We start from the raw sequence: 19836 nt of genomic DNA on the forward strand, positions 1-19836 counted from the left end.
CTATTTGTCGATACCGATTACCAATACTAACACCAGACAATATTATTATTTTTACAGGGGTAAACGTAATTCTGATAGCCGATAGAAAAGCCAAGTTTTTCACTGGAATACTTATTTGAGGGACTGTTTTAAAATGTTACTAAAATCACTGTAGTTGGGTATACTTCCAATATAATTTAGAGAAGTACCTTTAATATTTATGCAAACTCTTAATGGTCAATATTACTTCTACTTGAACAGAAAACTTACTTAGTACTACATCGTTTGCTACGATAAACTGAAACCCCAATATACTGGCTTATTTCTAATTTGCAAAGCTCATCTTAAATAGCATAAACCTTTTCCCCAAAGCGTTCTCAAATCCTTAATTAGTACGTCTATTCTCATAAGTCGTCAGTCAGAAAGTTACCACACAAGTGTTTTTCCTATCCCCTTAGGCAACATTCAATACATGATACTTTCCTGCCTGCTCTAATCCATCCACTACTCTGAAGGGTGACATGTTAGCATTAGGGTCCTGTGCAAATAAGACAAGAAGTGGCCATTGTTGGGTCCCTACTCCAGCTAGGGCACTTCTACTAGGAGCAAAAAGCCATCCTGTTCACTTCACACTGTGATTGATGGTACTGCACACAAACCAGGTCAGATCCATTTTAGTCGGGCACATAGACTTAACGAATAAGATGCTAATATATACTGGGGAAAAATTCTGCAACTTCAAATATTTCTGAATAAAATAAAAGTAAAATTTGTGGATGCTTGTGATTGTTCATTGTTAGGAGCATGAGAAAAAGAGCATTATAGCCAACATTAGCAGTACAGTAGTCATAAGCTATGTTTCGATTGATATTTCTCACCAAACATTGACCTGATCTCGTGATAAACCAGCAAAACAAAGCTAGCACGCAGTAGGAACAGAAGTTTCCTGTTCACGGATGCTCGCCACTCAAGATCGTATCAAGGTCGTAAATAAAGCACCTACTATTAGCCATAAACATAAATAGAATTAAACATGACAGAGGTGCAGAGAAGTAAAATAAATGCAGAAAAACTGACAATAAACCAGAAGTAGTGTTTGTGCTTTAGCCATGTCTAACAGTGCCACAAACTTGGAATTACTAAACATCCTTTTGTGAATTGCTGAGATTGAAGGTGTGGCAGTAGTAATAGTAGTAGTAGTAGTAGTAGTAACACAAGAGCTCTAGTAAATTTAATAGTACCAACAGAGCGTGTAATACAAGTAGCCTAGCATTTTATTATTGCAAGAAAATTAGTAGTACAAGACTAATGGCTGCTTTTGGTTTTTCAGTTCTGATACTACTTGACGATACTTGGCTTTAAGTAGTTGCTGATACCCGGTAACAACCGATACTAGGGCAGAGACTGAAACTATAATTTATTTCTTTTAAACACAAACAGCATAAGGTAAAAAATGATCCAAATGGGTTTTGTAACTACAGAACAGCTTTGTAAAAATACAGTTTTATTATTAAATGTTTTAGGCCAACACTGTCTAGTAAATCATACCAGATATCAGATACCAGTATCATATTGGTGGTCCCAAGCTGTAATTGCTGACAGTAAATTAAAGTAAAATAAAAGGTAATATTGTTAATTCCAATTGAACATGTACATTTTACTCAAATAATAACTTTCTCCATTTCACATGATATAATCCATCAGGTTCAGTTAATGTTAAAAGCCTTATCTTAGAGTGATTACATACAGATCAGATGATGGCAACTACACCTTCAGAAGGGCTGCCAACCTGCTCTTCTATATTTACTGTACCCATGCCAACAGCCTCTCTAGGGGACCGGTGCAACAGAGTGCAGGTTTATTTCAGTTCTCACCTCTCAGAACGGAGCCTCATTCACATTGATTCTCTCAGAGTGAACTTGTATTTACACAGTAGGATAAGTAGAAGGTAAACTAGCCTATAATGCATTGTGTTTGCATGGAAAAATTGTCTGTCAATACGTGATAGTGGCCAAATAACTATAAGAATATGGGTGGGAAAAAAACTAATAACTAAATACAGCTGGAACAATTTTGCAACAGGTGTATTGGCTCCGATTTCCATTCTGAAAAGACACATAATCCCATTCTGAAAACTACCAATTCATTACTTATAGGTGCAATATAGTCCATTCTTCCATTGAATTAATGATCAGATCTTTCCCCACCCTTTGAAGTGGGTCAGTACACGCTACTCGCTACTATTTTGGCCCTCTCTTATTGACCTCATTGACAGACGGGCCCCCATCACTCCACACACACCAACACGACCTGACCAACAACAAACCAACCAGCCAACCACGCATCCAACCAACAGCAATTTTCCAACACATGACTGACACCTATGTTTAAGTTATGTAGCATTAAGTAACAGGAAAAGTTTGTGCACCGACCAGTTTTGAAAGTTGTGTGGAAAAACAACTACCTCTTTGTTTGAATGACATAAGCTTAAGGGCATGAGTTCACTACAAACACAACACAAAATGTACCTCAAGAACTCCCATGCAGGCACCCATAGCTTTACTAACCTAGACCACAAATATGCTATACAATGTGCATATTAGCATTTTTTCTGCACGCAAAAGCTATTTAGCGTTAGCACACTTCCAGTCATCATCACTTCAATATGTGATCATTTAGCGAGATCACCATAGTTACCACATCAGCAGATTCTTCAAGGTGCCGTCTCCCTTGAAAGTGCTGCAGAAAAGGGTTGCTAAAGGTAGGCTAATCCAGAGCTAGCCATACAGTGCAAGCTAAAGCAGCAAGCTGTAAGAAGTTGCATGCTAATTTGCAACCACTGCTGCTTAGCCTATAGTGATAGTGCTTGTAGAGTCAGCTAAAAGAGCTGGTAGTGTGTTCCATCAGCCGGTACAGTACAGCCAGCAGCATCAGTGAAAGAGGGAGAGAGAAAGAGGAGGAGGGGAGAGAGAGAGTGAGAGGAGGGACACAGAGAGAGAGAGAGGCTGAAGCTGCAGAGTAGGCAGGGCTAGTCAGTGGTCCACTTCTGAGAGGAGGCAGCAGAATGAGCTGTGAAAGGATGTTCACAGTGAAGAGCAAAAATGAGGCCAGAAATGAAATATTAAATGTTACATGGGTTGTTTATGTAAATGGATGGTGTTGAAATATGACTATTTACTGCATCAACAGTTAGGTTTAAAAAGAAACAGATCCTCAATAATGGTTTAAAGCAGAACTATTATGCAAAATCACCTTTTCAGAGCTTTTAACCATGTTGTAATTGTTTCCCCTCACCATTTACTCACCTAAAGTTGTATTTGGAGTGATTCATGCATGTTTGAGCAATAATTAATGGCTGATTTTAAAGACGCGATATTGTCGATCAATCCCCGATTTCACCGCCATATACAACCACTGCTCTATTCTTACTTACTTTTATTTTTTTAAATTGGTAATACACGTAGGATTCAGCAATGTCACAGAGTAATTTTGGTACAGATGAAAATAAATCCACGGCTCTTTCGTGTGATGTGCAGCTGTCCATAGGAGAGGCTGACAGCTACATGACCCTTGACCGTTTTCTTTTATTAAGCCTTTTTTTTTTTTTTTTAGATTAATATTACAATTTAAAAAGTGCAAATTATAACTTAATGATCGGCGGACGTCATAGTTTACAACTATAGAGCAGATACAAGCCCAATAGGTCTTTAAAATAAGTATCTTGTTGAATGCAGAATATATTTGAAATATATTTGGAAATACTGTAATTACATTGGCTGACTTTCCCCTGTTATAGTCTCACATATCACCACTAGATGCTATCTACGTTACTGCAGTCTGATAGTGTGCCAGCTCTGTCAGATTTGTCAGAAGAAGACCAACGAGCACAAGTGAGTCTGAAAAAAAGACAGAGAGGGAAGGAGAGGTAGCCTTAAAAAGTAATTTATCTTTTTCGAGTACAATTCAAATGTTTTTTTTTGACAGAAATGAATACTTTATTAACACTCAGAGCTTGTACACGCTGTAGTTCTGAAATATATAATAGACCTATTATAGTGAAAATTGTGCATGTCAAAGTCAATTCAAGCCTGTGATTGAAGTCAAGATTTGAAATTCAGATAGTTAACCATACAAACTGTGACATAGCTCCATATCTTTTAACTATTCCACAAACAAATGGATCTTTGTATAAATGTTGTTTTGCAAAGTTTTCATTAAGCCACTATTATATTCTAAGCTTAATATCTTTTCTATTTCTTGATTTAAAAATTATATATTTGTCTGTTGAAACTTTACTCCCATGAAGTATCTAATGTAAAAGACTCCAGCAGCTACATGTCAACACAACAGACAAACAAAAGGCTGTAACACTATCCACATGCAATCTGTGCCATATCTGACATAATACTCACTCTACGACACTCGTTTACAAAAGCATGTATCTCTGTAGGAAGCATTGCAAAACAATTTTTATGATCATATACATTTTCAAAAATCTAAAATTCTGTCACATTTTTACGTAAAATTAGCCAAACATTCAATGCAGGTTTAAAGAGCCCTTATTATGCTATTTTAGATCAATGTTATAATGTTGTTTCCTCATCTAAAACATACCTGGAGCTGTTTAACACACAAATCCTGCATATTTACGCTCTGGTCCACCTTGTGATGTCATGTGGTGATGCATGAAGTGCTCCACTGTGTTTTTAAACTCCATACACCTTCACTAGAATCATTTGGATAATTTCAGCCCTAGAATTGCCAATCTATACTGAACAAAAGGTAAAAAGAAGCTGTTAACTTAAACACTACTGCTTCATGACATCACAAGGTGGAACAGAGCATTTTGAGCTTTGGGGATGTGGACAGACTAATAATAAAGGGTTACTAAAACATGTAAGAATGACACAAAACACACCAACGGGCATGTTTTTGATGAGGTAACAACATTCTAACATGACTAAAAGCTCAAGAGTCAATGCTACGTAATACAGGTCCTTTAATATGCAAGATATGTACAGTATTGGTATTGAAAGAGAAAATGGAAAATATAGCCTGTGTGAAGTTGAACCAAAGCTACGTGAAAACAACATAATATGGTAGAGTGTTACAGACTTGGGAAGGTGGAGAGAGGTGGAGCATTAAAGTGACAAACTGCGATATAATAATAGCTTCCGCACTAGCTAGCATACATTTAGCGTTATCACGGGGCCAATCCAGAAGCTGTACTTACATTCTTGAGTTTTCGGCTGCAGTCGCTTCCCCTAGGACAAAGGACAAGAGATATACAGTCAGTCATGGGATATATTCCTATTGCACAGTTTAAAATCCTGTTTGAACTATGGTTGAGAATCGCATGCTTGTTAATTTGATACAAGATGCATTGCACATAACAATATTATTACTCACTGATAGATAGCAAAGGTTCTGCATCTACTCTGTCAACACAAATGAACTGAGGAAATGATTTATTTAGCCGAACATCAAGGCAAAGAGTGGTGGCATTCATCTTAAAGGGGGAAATGTTACTTTAGTATATTTTTGATGAGGAAACAACATTATAACAGATCAGACAATAGTGTAATATAAGCCCTTTAACTTCATACAGATATTGATTTGGCAGAGAGTTATATTCTCACTGTAATGCCACATAAAGTATCATGACATTTTGGATTTGCTATTTTGTCTAGTGTATTTTAACAAGATCACATTTGCATTTGCCTATATTGTTATGGGACAAATAAAATAGCATTATAAACTGCTATAAAATAAACATTCAACATTTCAGTACTATTCAGGTGGTTATCCTGCCAAGTCATGTGAAAGCTCGTGCACATTCAGACCACATAGTGACCACTTAGCTCTGTGCAGGCTGCCAAAGTGAAGAAATGTGGAACCTGTGGTTAACCATGGGATTCTATAAAGAGTGAGATGAATGGAACAGCTGCTGGATATGGTCATTCAATATGACTTTTAAGATGATTTTTATTTACACAAAATGTGAGTTTAAATAATGTCGTGTTTAGATAAGATTGTGATCAGATTTCTGTGCTGATACCGATTTCAGTACTTTGGCTTTAAGCATCTGCTGATACCTAATATCAACTGATACTACGGCAGAGACTGAAAATATAACTTATTTCCTTTAAACACAAACAGCATAAGGCAAAAATTATCCAAAGTTTTGTAACCACAGAACAGCTTTGTAAAACTACATGTTTAATAATATTATGAGACATTTTGGGCCAAAATTGTCCAGTAAATTGTTTTATTACACCAATTTATAAACCAAAATGGAATACTGGTTGGACTGATATGTTGGGAGCAGATATGTGATCCACCAAAATGTTCAATATCAACACCAATATCTGATACCAGTATTGTATCAGAGCATCTCTATTGATTAGTATCTGATTTTTTTAAAATATTTTTGACAACACTAATAACTACTAATATTGTTGCCAACCAATATGCACTGTATGTAAGTAATTCTATATAGCGCCGATATTTAGTGCTTTAAGTTTAATAGTCATTGCAAAAATGTCTCCAATGTGGAAACTGGCAAAAAGAAATGAGAAGAGCATCTGAGTCCCTCCTTTTAATAAAGACTTTCAACAAACACAGACTCCAGAATGGTCTGAATGAATTCAAACAATATCATCTGCCTGGCTCTGAACCATTTCCTCCAACTGTGCTTTCACAATAAAATCACATGTCAGCCTGGAGCATCCTATATTAATGCAATGACTAATACTATTATAGCACATTTGGCAGTAGCAGACCAAAAAAAAAAAAAAAAAGCAGACCACAATCATATGCAATAATGAAAAGGGAATTAGTTACTAGATGTTGCATAATTTAGTGATGGATGGCCATGTATTCTAGATAGTATCTTTTAGCTAAACCAAACTATAACTGAATTTGATTTGGTTGTCTAGTTGTCATTTTTTTGAAAAGTGTAAAGATTCATAAACCTTTAAGAAATGAATGTGGCAATCAGAATCTGGCAATGTTATAGAACAGAAAATGAGCTGAAAAAGCAGATGAGTAATGTGTGGGAATGTTTTGTGGTTGTGGTGGCGCTGCAAATAGAAATGCTGATATGACCGCAAGTTTATGATTGTTAGGAAGTATGAAACAATATGTGAAGAATGGCTGCTTTTCTACTTCCTGGCTTCAAAGTTGTTCAAAGTTGTTTTTATATTAGCTGGAATTGCAGAACTGTGGCATGTCCAAAAATCAGTACTTCTGTAAAACATGATGACAAATCTGTGGGTGCATTTTGGCTTTTGAAGTTACACGGGCAGCAAAAAATAACCAGAAGATCTCAATAATCACGGTGGTTTTAGCCAATATAGTGACTAGACAACATTTACTTGCAGGATTAGTTAGCTGGCAGTTTTTTTTTTGCATGATGTGCACAATGCAGTTACATAATGCTTCAAGTATTATACAATTTGGAGTGTTTGATATTTTTCTTTTAGGAATGAGAAGAACACTTGTGACTTGAATCTTGGGAAACCCTGGGGTCATGCCTCTCTGTCTCTCTTTCTCCATCTCTCTCTGTGCCTCTCTCTTTCTCTCTAGCGACACACAGATTGCAGCAGTGGGTTTAACATGACAGCTTCTCGATGTGATGAGTTACTAAGTCTCCTGGCTGCTGTGGGGTAGCTAGAGGGGCCGCTATGCCTCATTTTCTCTCTCTCCACCCCTCTCACTTCGCTTTCTCTCTCTCTTTCCCCATCTCTCTCTCACACTAGCGACACACAGATTGCAGCAGTGGGTTTAACATGACATCTTTTCAGTATGATGAGTTACTAAGTCTCCTGGCTGAGGTTAAGTGGCTAGAGGGGGGCGCTATGTAAACTCACCCTTAAACTCCTCTCTCCCTTTCACTCTTTCTCTCACTTTACTTTTTCTCTCCTTCTCTCTCAGCTCACTCTCTAGCTGTTTCTTCCTCTGTCAGACCGAATAAACACAGAGCTCTTTCCACTGCGGACTGCATAACCCAAACTGACTGACAGAAATGGCAGATTCCACCTGTGTTAGATCATATTCAGGGGGCGAGCGAGTGGGAAAGTGTCAGAACTGTCGCCTGTGTTTGTGTAGTCAGGTATCTATGATGTATAATCAGTTATTAATAATGAATTCATATCAGTGAAATCGATGTGACTGATGTGTATAGCTAGTGGCAGTTCGTTTTCAAATTTTGCATTTGAGTTAGTAAAAGTTCTGTTACTTCTTTAACTCTCTTGATGCCAACTTGGAGCATTTAGATTGCAAGGTGAGCGTGCACTTTGCAACTATAAGAGTAGAACCACGGATGTATATTTTCTAAAAGCTTACAAGTACTAGCAACAAAATAAAGTATCAAGTGCCACCTACAGTATGTGAAACTGAAATTATAAAATGCTGTTTTGATTTTTATGCAGTCAAATGACTCAAACTAAGATAAAATACATTGGATAATAAAAGAAAATAAGATAAAAAAATGTGTGTCATGGATTTGTGAGAGATGGTTGAAGAATGTTTTGATTGTAAAGGTGCAACATGTAACTTTTCTGCTTTGAATGTTCCACAGTATTGCCTGTGTATGATTCATAGCAAAAGATAAATTCAATTGTGTCAACTGGACAAAGGTTTTAGAGTGAAGACGGCTTGTTCAGTTCAGGTCAGATCACTGGTGGACACTGCCTTATATCTGCCTGAAGGGAGGAGCTAACTACACTGAAACACCTATTTTTTTTTTTTTTTTTACAGTTTCTGTTTGTTGGCTAGGTCTACTGAGCTACCTTAAGTGTGAACTGTTCCTGAGTCATAATTTGCATAATCACTCAGGCCCCTAAAGGGTGCTCTCACACCTATTAGCACACTGGATAGCCCTATTGTTTTCCTTGTGTTGATTTAGGTCAGAGGATGGGGGTATAAATAGGAAATAAATGATGTCTGAAGGCCCCCATTCCTGCTGAGATGGATTGTCTTTCATACCAAAAAATGCCTCTTTAACTCCTGTCTCAGACTATTTCTTTTCTTTGGCTAAGATCTTTACCTCACTATCTTCAAAGGAGTGGCTAGTGGCTTTGAGATTGAGACGTACGACAGATTCAAGAAGCCGTGAAATGTCTTCACTCTAAAAACTTTTGCCCAGCAGACGGAACCGAATGTTTCTATTGCTATGTACCACTGTATTGTAAAGACTTCTCTAGTTCATGTTTAAATTTCTGGCCAAAAATGACTTGTTTTGAGTCATCTGCAGGTTTCCATGGAGATTGTAACATTTTATTTCAGACCCAAAACCTCTAAACTTGCACAGTAGTTTTACAAGCAAAAAAGAGGATTTGCTTAACATGAAGTTTGCAGGTAGAGTGAGTTTATGGCCATATAACTGGACCTATAAACATGTATTTTAATCACTAATGTTGTGACTCAATACGATCTTAAGAAAAAAATGTTTGCATGTTTGTTTTGTAAGAACTGTTAAAAGTTATGTTATATTTTTACAACAGTGGGTTTCACAGGGTTAAACTATCGATTGAAAAAACTGAATAAAGTAAACATACTGTAAAAACACTACAAGTAAAGATAAAAAAGCTTGTTCCACCCTTCCCCCCAAAGGAGCAGTTGATGTATGTTACCTTATGTCGCACTGTTCCAGAAGCTAGCACAAGTCTAAAGCTGTCATGTGGATGAATGGGCACCTGTCTGAAGTTTACAGAGGGAGAACCAGTCCATTCACTCCACTCATCTCCAGAGTCCCAGACAGCTCTTACATAACCACCCGAAATAGTACACAACAATGCAGCCAATGTTTCCTCTCTGATAACTCTCTGGGCCACTGACCAAAATAAGAATCATTTTTCATATCAGTTACAGCACAATTACAATTTCAGTCTAGGAAATATTTCATGCAGGCAGTTTTTTATACAATTTAGAAGTATGGTTGAGTTTCACAATTTAATTTTATTGTTGAATGTATTTTAATGCATATGAAGTAAAAAAATAACCTCAGCTGAACCATAACAAATTAACAAAAAATTAGGCTTGTCATGATATAAAATTTTGAAGTACGATACATTGTTGAAGAAAATATTGACGATATGGGTTAAAAACAATATAGATACTAACTAATTACCAAAGTAGTGATTTTTTCAACCATCTAAAACTTAAATCTAATCACAGAACAGGAAAAATAACAAAAACTTTCCCGATGGTTGAAAGAAAAACTACCCACGATAAATATTAGTTTGCCAGTTATATAAATTCATAGTTTTTAATACATTTTTCTTAGGTTTATACTGCAAATCACCTAATGCTCTATTTGGAAGAAAATATTGGAGTAACTGAGAAAAAATGTTGGTTTGTTTGACTGCACTGTATTCTCAACATTGCAAGACTGGTCTAATGCCTTGGTAGAGGTCAGCTATCCTTCTTATTCCTTCACAAGTTAACTTTAAGATATTTTTTATGGTATTTTGAACAGACTTATGGATAAGCCCATGATCATGGTCTGTATAGTTCCCTCTGTTTATTTATTATGTCGGTTATTGTTACATCCCTAAATGGTGCATCTGAACATTTTAACCAATTCATGCATCTCGCCAATTTTGAAATTAGCAACATCAAAGTTAACCTTCTCTGTAAGTTCACATTTTGTGCAGAGCAAAATTTGGCAGATCCGATCTTGCAGGAGGCAAACCAAACCAGTCTGTCTAAACATCCTGCAACTCTCACTCAGGCACGCGGATGAGCCCCGTGTTCCATCATTGTATTGTCGTATGCGCTCGAACTTGCTCAGATCAGCCTTGTATTCTTTCTCTTGTTTCTCTTGTTCTCCATAAGACCTGCATTAAACAAAGCTGCAACTTTAATGATCAAAATTAGCAAGCCACAAAAGCTGCTAATATGCAAGCATTTTTTTCCTGCATATAACATACAGTATTCGAGAGGTCGGCTAAACAATTATTTCAAACCTCTACAACATATTCTGAAATGTACAACTTTTATAATTAGCGTTGTCACAGCACTAAAATTTCAAACAATTTCGATATTAAGGAATATACTCCATACTCAATACCAATTCCAATATCACGCTAATAAAATAATAATAATAATAATAAAAAACAACTCTTTATTTAAACAGCAGAATGTAATTTTCAACATTAAATAATATCACCTTCTTTTATAATATGAGGTCTTATATCTGTGTAATCCAGGGGTGCCCAAACTTTTCTCATTAAGGGCCACAAATATCTATCTTATGGGGCAGGTGTTTTAATATATTTTGCATATTGGTGAATTGTGGAGAAGCTCAACCAGGGACGGGAGTTGAGAATTAGCTTTTGCTACAAACTCTATATGCATCACATCAGCTGCAATGTTCATGTTGTAACTATGTCAGATTGCATTGTCCCTGTCAAATAAATATATAAATAAAATAAATAAAAACACAAACAAAGCTAAGGGCCGATTTAGGGCCATGGACTGGTCACGAATACAGTGAATACTTCAAATCCGCATCATTATTACAAGTTAGACTGAACAACTAGACCTTTATTCGTGCTTACATCCTCAGTGGGACACATTAAATAGTTGATATGGGATTGTTAAAGTAGATTTTCAGAAATGTACTGTAAAAAGTACTGTGTAAAGTAATATGGAAGCTTGAGGGCCAAGAAAAATTTGTCTGAGGGCCGCATTTCACCCTCGGGCCACAGTTTGGACATACCTGGTGTAAGTCCTCAGTCGTCCAGGTGTATATACTTTCTGATGCAGCTAAAGCTATTCAGGAAAGTCCTGTCCTGTGATTGTGACTTTTTTTAGTATCGATACTTGTTCAAATGAGTGTCTACTTTCAATACTAGTTTTAGTATTGATTCATATGGGATTTTCAAAATTTCTGACAAACCTAGTCATAAAACTATACCAACTTATTTTTCAATGAGTCACAAATGAACAAAATGATGTTGGCTCAAAATTTAGCGTATGTGACCTTCATTGGTTTCTTCAATATCACTGTTTATTGCAATATTTTCTGCAAAACAAAAATCACACTTTGCACATTTTTTTTACTGTGAAAACTCAAGAATATTGTGTTTTTTGCAATATCGGTCAGAATAAATGTTTTGAGATGATTTTTTTTTTCCAACATTATACAGCCCTAACATTCAACAAACCAAACTACGAGTGCAGAGGACATCACATAGAACTGACCCCTAGACACCCACACATTGATAACAACTATTACATTCAATATCAGCTGTTACCAGGCAACAAAGTGGTTGAGTGAGTGAGGCAAAGCTTGGGCACAGGCTTGTTGTGTTGGACAAATATGCCATTGTTGCTCTAAGGACTCTAAGGGCCTGTATAAACTTCCACTCAGTTATTTGTATTGGCAGTGAAGTGCACTGATTGTCTCGAGCAGAGAATAACAAAGCTGTCACTCGCTGGCACTTATCTTAGAGGGTGACAAGCAAACAGTGACACAGTACATGACTTGTAATTGATGAGAATTTATAATGCTAACCCCGTTGAATAGTTTAGCATATGGGGATTACCACAAAACTACTACTATTGAAATAAGTACTACCAATTTAATGAGATAATTAACAATAACAAAATACTACCAAGAACAATAGTTTCAGGAATTTCATGGCCATGGCAAACAAAACAGAATTTTGTCAAGTGTGTAATAGAGTTTATGCATTCATAATTGGGATCAGTGGAGGACGAAGTAGTCAATTTTGTGATTTAAGTAAAAGTCCAGATACAGAGGTGAAAAGATACTCAGATAAAAGTCCAAGTATCAGATGAAAAAATCTACTTAAGCAAAAGTATTTTAGAGTGATGAAGTGAAAAAGTGTTAATATGTTTTGGTCAAGCTTTAATTTGAAAACTTTAGTCCAGATGTTACCACAAACAAAATAAAAATGACCCCTGAAATCATATGAAAAGTACTTTTTTACAGCCTAGTTCAAACATGTAGTGGAGTAGAAAGTACAGATACCTGCTCTCAAATGTAGTGAAGTAAAAGTAAAATGTATCCACTGTAAAATTGACTTAAGTAAAGTACAGATACCTAAAAATTCTACTTAAGTACAGGACATCTGCTAATTTATCAATATAATAAAAAAATATATAAGGAAGACCTAAGAGGCATTGTTTTTTGCATGCCATAATAACAAAACAGACAATGACACTGATATTGACCCTTTGTTTGGTTTTCATGCATCCAACAAGAAATCTTCAATCAGTATTTTGTATAAATATTTCCCCAAAAAATGAACAGCAGTAGCAGCATTTCCACATTGTTACCCTCCTTACAATATTCGTATACTGAGATTTGTCAATTCATGATATTTTGGTTAGGTTAAGACTCTGCTATATGATATATTTGTCATTTATATTTTCCACAATTTCTGTTAAAAAAACTAAAGTAGTACCTTCCACAGTCATAAACATAGATGCAAACACAAACAGCAGTGTAGTATTATATAATCTTACTTGTTTGTTTGTGCAGTTGACGTGTCTTGTAGGTCTCCAGGGTCAAACAGCTGGGATCCTTTCAGTCCTAAGTCCTCACAGCCACGCAGGAAAGCAGTCAGGTTGTCCTATCAACACAAAACATAATATACAGTTTAACTACTACTACTACTACTACTACTACTACTACTACTACATCAGTATTGCATGGCTTCTTTGGGTAAAATTAGATTACTTGATCACAGATTAATTCGTAACAAGTCATTGCAGAGTCAAATAGTAAGCACACAAGTACAAAAATATGAATAAATAAAGAACAAGCTGTCAGGTTTGCAAAATTCCAATTGTATCATAACTGCAGTGGATTGTAAGCAACTGTCTGACTGTAACACCAAGGCATTATGGCATTTGAGGTTTTGGGAAATAAGTATACATTTACATTTTTCTAGCATCATAACATGATCTGGGTTAGTTCCAGATTGTTCCAGATATGTCATGAACTTCCTCTTATTATTTGCCAATATGTAAAACCACACTTAGTACTATAGGGGACCATAGGGCAGTCTGAAACAAGTTTTAGATGAATATATACTGATGACAACACCACAAGTTGTTTAGTTATTGCATAATTCAAGATAATTCCCAAAGCAGCACACAATCAGATCAGCAAAAACATTACAAAAAGAATGATTCTATGAACTTCTGTCAACAGCAGCACCAAAGTACCTGCACAATCATTCTCACCCACACAATCTGTATCCACAAAATTAGTATACCTTCAGAAACGTGACACGAGCTGGTAATGGGGCTTCAATCTTGCAGACTACTCCACTTTCACTGTTAAAAAAGTCACTATTCCTTTATATATATTCCTCCAGAAATCCACCTGTTTTCCCTATAGTCCGTCTTTCGTCTTGCCTCCTCCTCTGCTCTGTGAACACTGCTCTGAGCTGCTCTTTGTCAGATGGAACTTGAACCGCAGCGCGCTACTGTTCCCAGCCTCGCTCTGATTTTCTCTCTCTCTTCCCCTCTCTCTCTCTCTCCCTTTCTCCCCTTCTCTCTCCTCCTCCTTTTTAATTTTAACTATGAGTTTTTAAAGGGAACTGCATGTGACTGAATATGCAAAAATTGTTAGAAAATAAATGTCTTGGTAAAGTTCCCACCACCCACCCACACACACACACACACCACCCACACACACACACACACACACACACACCCACCACCCACACACCCCCACATCCACACACCCCCACACACCCACCACCCACACACACACACAAACACTCTCTCCCTCTCTCCGGTTCACATGGAGTCAGTTCCTGTACTTTCTGGGTGTCATCGTTTCCTCTCCACCCTGATTGTCGGGCCAGCACTATCTCTCTCTCTATCCAATGTGTTGCCAAGTTATAGTTCAGATCTGTGGAGAGGTGCGTCGACTCACACTAACAATGCATGTCTTTCCAAGGTATTTCCTTTGCACCTGCTGAACAAATTCAACGTAGATAAGTCTAATGCCAAACTGAGGAACACTCCAGAGAATGCAACATCTCCATAGAGCCAAGCAGAAAAGTTACATGATTAAATATAAATAACATGGCTGGTCAATTTCTGTCTCTCTCTGTTCCTTATTTGTAAAGTTATAGTCATTTTGTAACATTCCTTCACTCCAATCTCTGGTCAAAATGATCCTTTTTATGGTGTTGTTGTGAAGCCTGAGAGCATGTTTATATTATTACAATACAATTCGAGGTTTGTGTTCATTGTTTTTGAGAAGATTACGTAATGCCATAAACAACAGACTAGCTAGCTGTTAAAAATCGCTTGGCAAATAGTTGGCAAACCCTGACTGCACCTGACACACACAGTATCATTTTGGTGGAAACATGCCTATGGTTCTGAGCCAATTCTGTTTAGGCCTATGTGGGAGTACCATAGAACTACTGAAGCTACCCTTGTATATTATGCATTGTGAGGTTGATTTCAAACAAATAAAAAATAAATATTTGAAACCCTTGTTCTCACGATTCTCTTCCATTTGGTAGAACAGTTGCTCAGAACCCTCCCTCTGGTTTCTTGTCTTTTTGGGACGTTGCCATGGAGCTCTCCCGGTAAGCCAGGTTCCCACCCAGCCTTAACCCCCCCAACGCCTCTACAAATACACCCACACAAGTTCAACAACATTAGCACACTCTTCACTACAGTGCGTTTATGGAGGTCAGATGTCCCCGGTGTGACTCTAGGGACTCTAGGGACTGGACACACCTACAGCAGGATTAACTACAGTACACTGGATACGGAGGACACAGGCTTTCACACAGGACAGATAGGACATTGCATATCAGGGAGGTTTTCTTCAAAGTTGCTGATAACTGCTATGTGGAAGGTCCTAAAATAAGCATAAACATTCCTTATCAAAGCATACTTGTTTTTGTGCTATGCTTCATCCACTCAAAGTTTAGTTATTTGCAAATTTAGCCCATCTCGATCTTCCAAACTCAGCAAGTTTGCCCCCTACTGGTGAACTTCATCTTGTGGTATAAAGCTCCTCTGGGTTTTTTAACTCCACACAACTCTCCCAGACTCTTCCTGATCATTTAAGTGGTCCTATTGTCTTCACAACGCATCTAAGCAACTTTAGTGATATGAGAAAAAGCCTTTTAGTTAAAGGTGCACTACGTAACTGGTAAAACATGCATTCTTGCAGTTTCCATGGAGATAAATATGTATAATGCCATACTCTGGAACATACTGGGCCAATGTGGGAAATGAGAAAGATCAAATAAAACAAATTGTATGCACATTGTAAGGCCAAAACACATTTACAGTATTCTCAGTAACCCAGAAATGTGTTTTTGTGTAGCATGGACATAGACGAGATGGTTTGGATTTTGCACAAAGCTCATCAACGTCTAGACAAGACCAAGAACTCTGAGCACCTCAGTTTCCAGTTTCTATTATGACATTTGGCACAAGCACAACTCCTCATCACTTGTTTCATTTTGGATTCATTTCATGTTTAATGATTAATTTAGATGTTATAAGGAGGATAAAGTATCATGTACTGTACAATCCATTTGAATCCAAGCCAAGATGTGAGGTTTCCCTGTTATGTCATAATCTGAAAACACCTGATTCTTGATTTCAATGTGCCATAAGCTTCTTCCCTTTGTCATTTGATATCAGCCGGAAATACTTTCAAACCAACCTTTCCACATTCCAACATATTTAAAACGACAATAAGGTAAAAAAAAAAATCCTTCCCCAAAGCTAATATTACAGTTCTCCTAATAACAAATACTGCAGTTAAAGGTAACACATTACTCTACCAGTCTCACAAATGACTCCGGTGAATTACTCTGGTTCAACTTGATCTCGGGGTGTCAAGTTTGCACACTGTAAAACCCAACATACCAGCAGACCAGGAGACCAAGTACTTACACAACACACTACTAGAGCTACACTGTTGGGATTATTTTCTCATAAGCCAGGACACCAAGGCAAAATGTGTCTTGGGGGCCCTTAATTTAAAGACTGCAGAAATGCTCTATCCAACACATAAAGTTATCTGAGCAAGCAGAGAGACAGGTGTTTGACTTTGTGGTGGTGGGAAGTTACCTGCATGGTTCCATGGAAATAAAAAAAAAACACAAAAAAAAAACTTCGGGACATTCACAATGGAAATAGATATAAGTTATAGAAGATTGTAGCCACTGGAACAACAAGACAAGCAGGATGAGGCACTGTTTTTCTATGTTTTTCATGAATTATCCAATTTAATTAAAAACTGCATGAGTTAGTGTTCACTTGATAGATATAAATACATACATATTCAGATTAGAGATGCACCAATACCGATACTGGAATGGAATATCTACCCATTATTGAAAAATTGACTGGATTGGGAATCGATTCCATGATATTAGTTAAGCCGATACCCTGGTTGGGTATTTACAAGCTGATTTTGGGTCAGAACGTCACATAAGGTTTGAACTTGTATTCATACAAAGCTGTTTAGTAGTTATTTGAAGGATAAATAACAGTTGCATAACACAATTGGATTTCTTAACTGTGTTGTAAGGAAATAAGTGCCATTTTGTGTCCCTACACTGATATCAGTTAATATCGGGCATCGGCAGATACTTAAAGACAGGGTATCAATGTTGGTATCAGAACTGAAAGAGCTGGATCGGTGCCCCCGTATTTTGGGTAATGACCTTTGCCTGCTTAGCACAAATATGGCAGGAAAATTGCATTGCTGTTAGCACCCAAAACAGGAAGAGGAAGTAGGGTGTTGCCTGTAGAGTTTTATTACAATCCAGATAACAACAAATTCCTTGTTTGTGTATTCTCACCTCCTTAATTGCAGCCATGGTTACGCAAAACAACTCCATGAAGGAAAAGACAAAATTAGGAAACTAGCAGCTTTGAAAGGGCGGTATTGTACGTGAAAAAGTCCATGTATTTATATTACTTTCACATTCTTCATCATTATGTAAGAGTCAAGTGTCAAACAAACTTGTAGTGGTGACTGAGTGCCTCTGCAGACCAATTAGCAGTGGTCACTTCTTGTTTTGCAGAGGACAAACTTCAAAATAACCTCCAGCCAATTAGAATGGACCTATGGGGCCCATGTTGTGCAAGTCACATCGACATTTAAACAGGTTTCGCAAAACAAGGCTAATAAACAAAGTGTCCCTTGTAATTATGCATTTTTAGTATTTCCAACAACGCTTCACAATTACACTTTAAAACATGTAAGAATTTAAAGTGCCTGTAGTACAACATTCTCCCCATTGTGTTTAAGGTCATAGGGTCATATACTTCTGTCTTACACAAATCTGTACTTGAACACTTATATTTGTATTTCGTTATCCAAAATTAGCTTGAAGGAACACCAGGTACCTTCAATAGAGAGAACAGTTGGATTGGTGTCGGACAGTGCCATGTGCTTGTGCTGACCACATAAAAGTAACTATGTTAAAAAAGGAGTTCAAGTATCTCGGGGTCTAGAACCGCTGCTCCTACACGTCGAGAGGAGCCAGCTGAGGTGGTTCGGGCATCTGTTCAGGATGCCTCCTGGACGCCTCCCTAGGGAGGTGTTCTGGACATGTCCCACCGGGAGGAGGCCCCAGGGAAGACCCAGGACACGCTGGAGGGACTATGTCTCTCGGCTGGCCTGGGGTCCCACTGGAGGAGCTGGAGGACGTGTCTGGGGTGAGGGAAGTCTGGGAGTCCCTGCTTGGACTGCTGCCCCCGCGACCCGGCCCCGGATAAGAGTTCATTCTAATTGCCAGTTTCCAGTAAGATTGTTTAAACATCCAACATTACATAAAATTAACTCATGTGAGCTTTGAGCCATGTTATAATGTTGTTACCACATCAAAAACCTGGAGTTGTGTTTTCTTTCATTTACACATGTTTGAGTAACCCTTTATTATTAGTCTGTCTATATCTCCAAAGCTCAAAATGCTCAGTTGTTGTTTAGTAGAAATTGGCAATTTCAGGGCTGAAATGATCCAAATGGATAAACACAATGGAGCACTTCCTGTTTTTCTGTTTGAAAGAAGAACTCAGCCTAAATATGCAAGGTTTGTGTGTTAAACATAGCAAATGAAACGAAATACAACTCCAGATATGTTTTTCATGAGGAAACAACATTATAACAGATCAGAAAATAGTGTAATACAGGCCCTGTATAGCAACTGAAATGCATTTGACTATTCAGTGTGTTGTTTTATAGCCATTGTTAAGTAGAGGATCAGTACTTTCTGCAGTAATATGCAAAAGTGGCGGTAGTAGCTAAACTGGTGAATATGTTGCCTTGGTGTCTTTGCGCAAGATACTTCATCTGTATACAGGGTCACTGTTTCCTTATGGGACAAAGACAAGTCAAAGAGGGAAAAAGCTATGGATTGATTTAAGTTATGGTAAGGGTTTAGGTTAGAAATTGACAATTGTAATTATGATAGTCTATAGGAAATGAATATAAGTCAATATGAAAAATAAAGCATGAAAACATATTTGTGTAAGTACTGGTTACTGCATTATTCCTATAAGAATTACTACCAACTATAGTTTTTTACTCGGGAATAGGATATTGGCTCCAAAATGAACTTGTCAGTCTGCTCCAGTGACAACCTGAGATAAGTCTGTTTTTCTGGCCAGCCCACACTTCCTATAGACAGATAGAATACGCCTGTGAGCCCTGTATTACCTCCACTCCCTTCAACCCTCTCCGGAACACCTCCTCACCCTATACCTCAAAGTCCTCTCCTCCATATTACTCCGTCCGCTCTGCAAAACATCCACCAAATATCAAACTCAACATTGCTACATAAAGCAGGGCCCTGAGAGGTGCACTCCAGGAGGAAGGGC

The 19836-nt window shown here is 37.5% G+C and overlaps 1 protein-coding gene across 3 annotated transcripts in view; it reads right to left on the reverse strand.

Moving 5' to 3' along the window:
• LOC117377340 (LIM and calponin homology domains-containing protein 1-like) overlaps nucleotides 1-19836 on the reverse strand; it is a 116418-nt gene that overhangs the window by 45716 nt on the left and 50866 nt on the right. For all 3 annotated transcript variants that reach the window (XM_055225088.1, XM_055225087.1, XM_055225089.1), the window contains exons 4-5: nucleotides 13480-13586; nucleotides 5213-5243 (exon numbers count right to left, since the gene is read on the reverse strand). In XM_055225088.1, the coding sequence (XP_055081063.1) occupies nucleotides 5213-5243; nucleotides 13480-13586 (138 nt within the window). The remainder of the gene's footprint in view (nucleotides 1-5212; nucleotides 5244-13479; nucleotides 13587-19836) is intronic.

The sequence above is a fragment of the Periophthalmus magnuspinnatus genome, chromosome 10, assembly GCF_009829125.3.
Source record: "Periophthalmus magnuspinnatus isolate fPerMag1 chromosome 10, fPerMag1.2.pri, whole genome shotgun sequence".
NCBI lineage: Eukaryota > Metazoa > Chordata > Actinopteri > Gobiiformes > Gobiidae > Periophthalmus > Periophthalmus magnuspinnatus.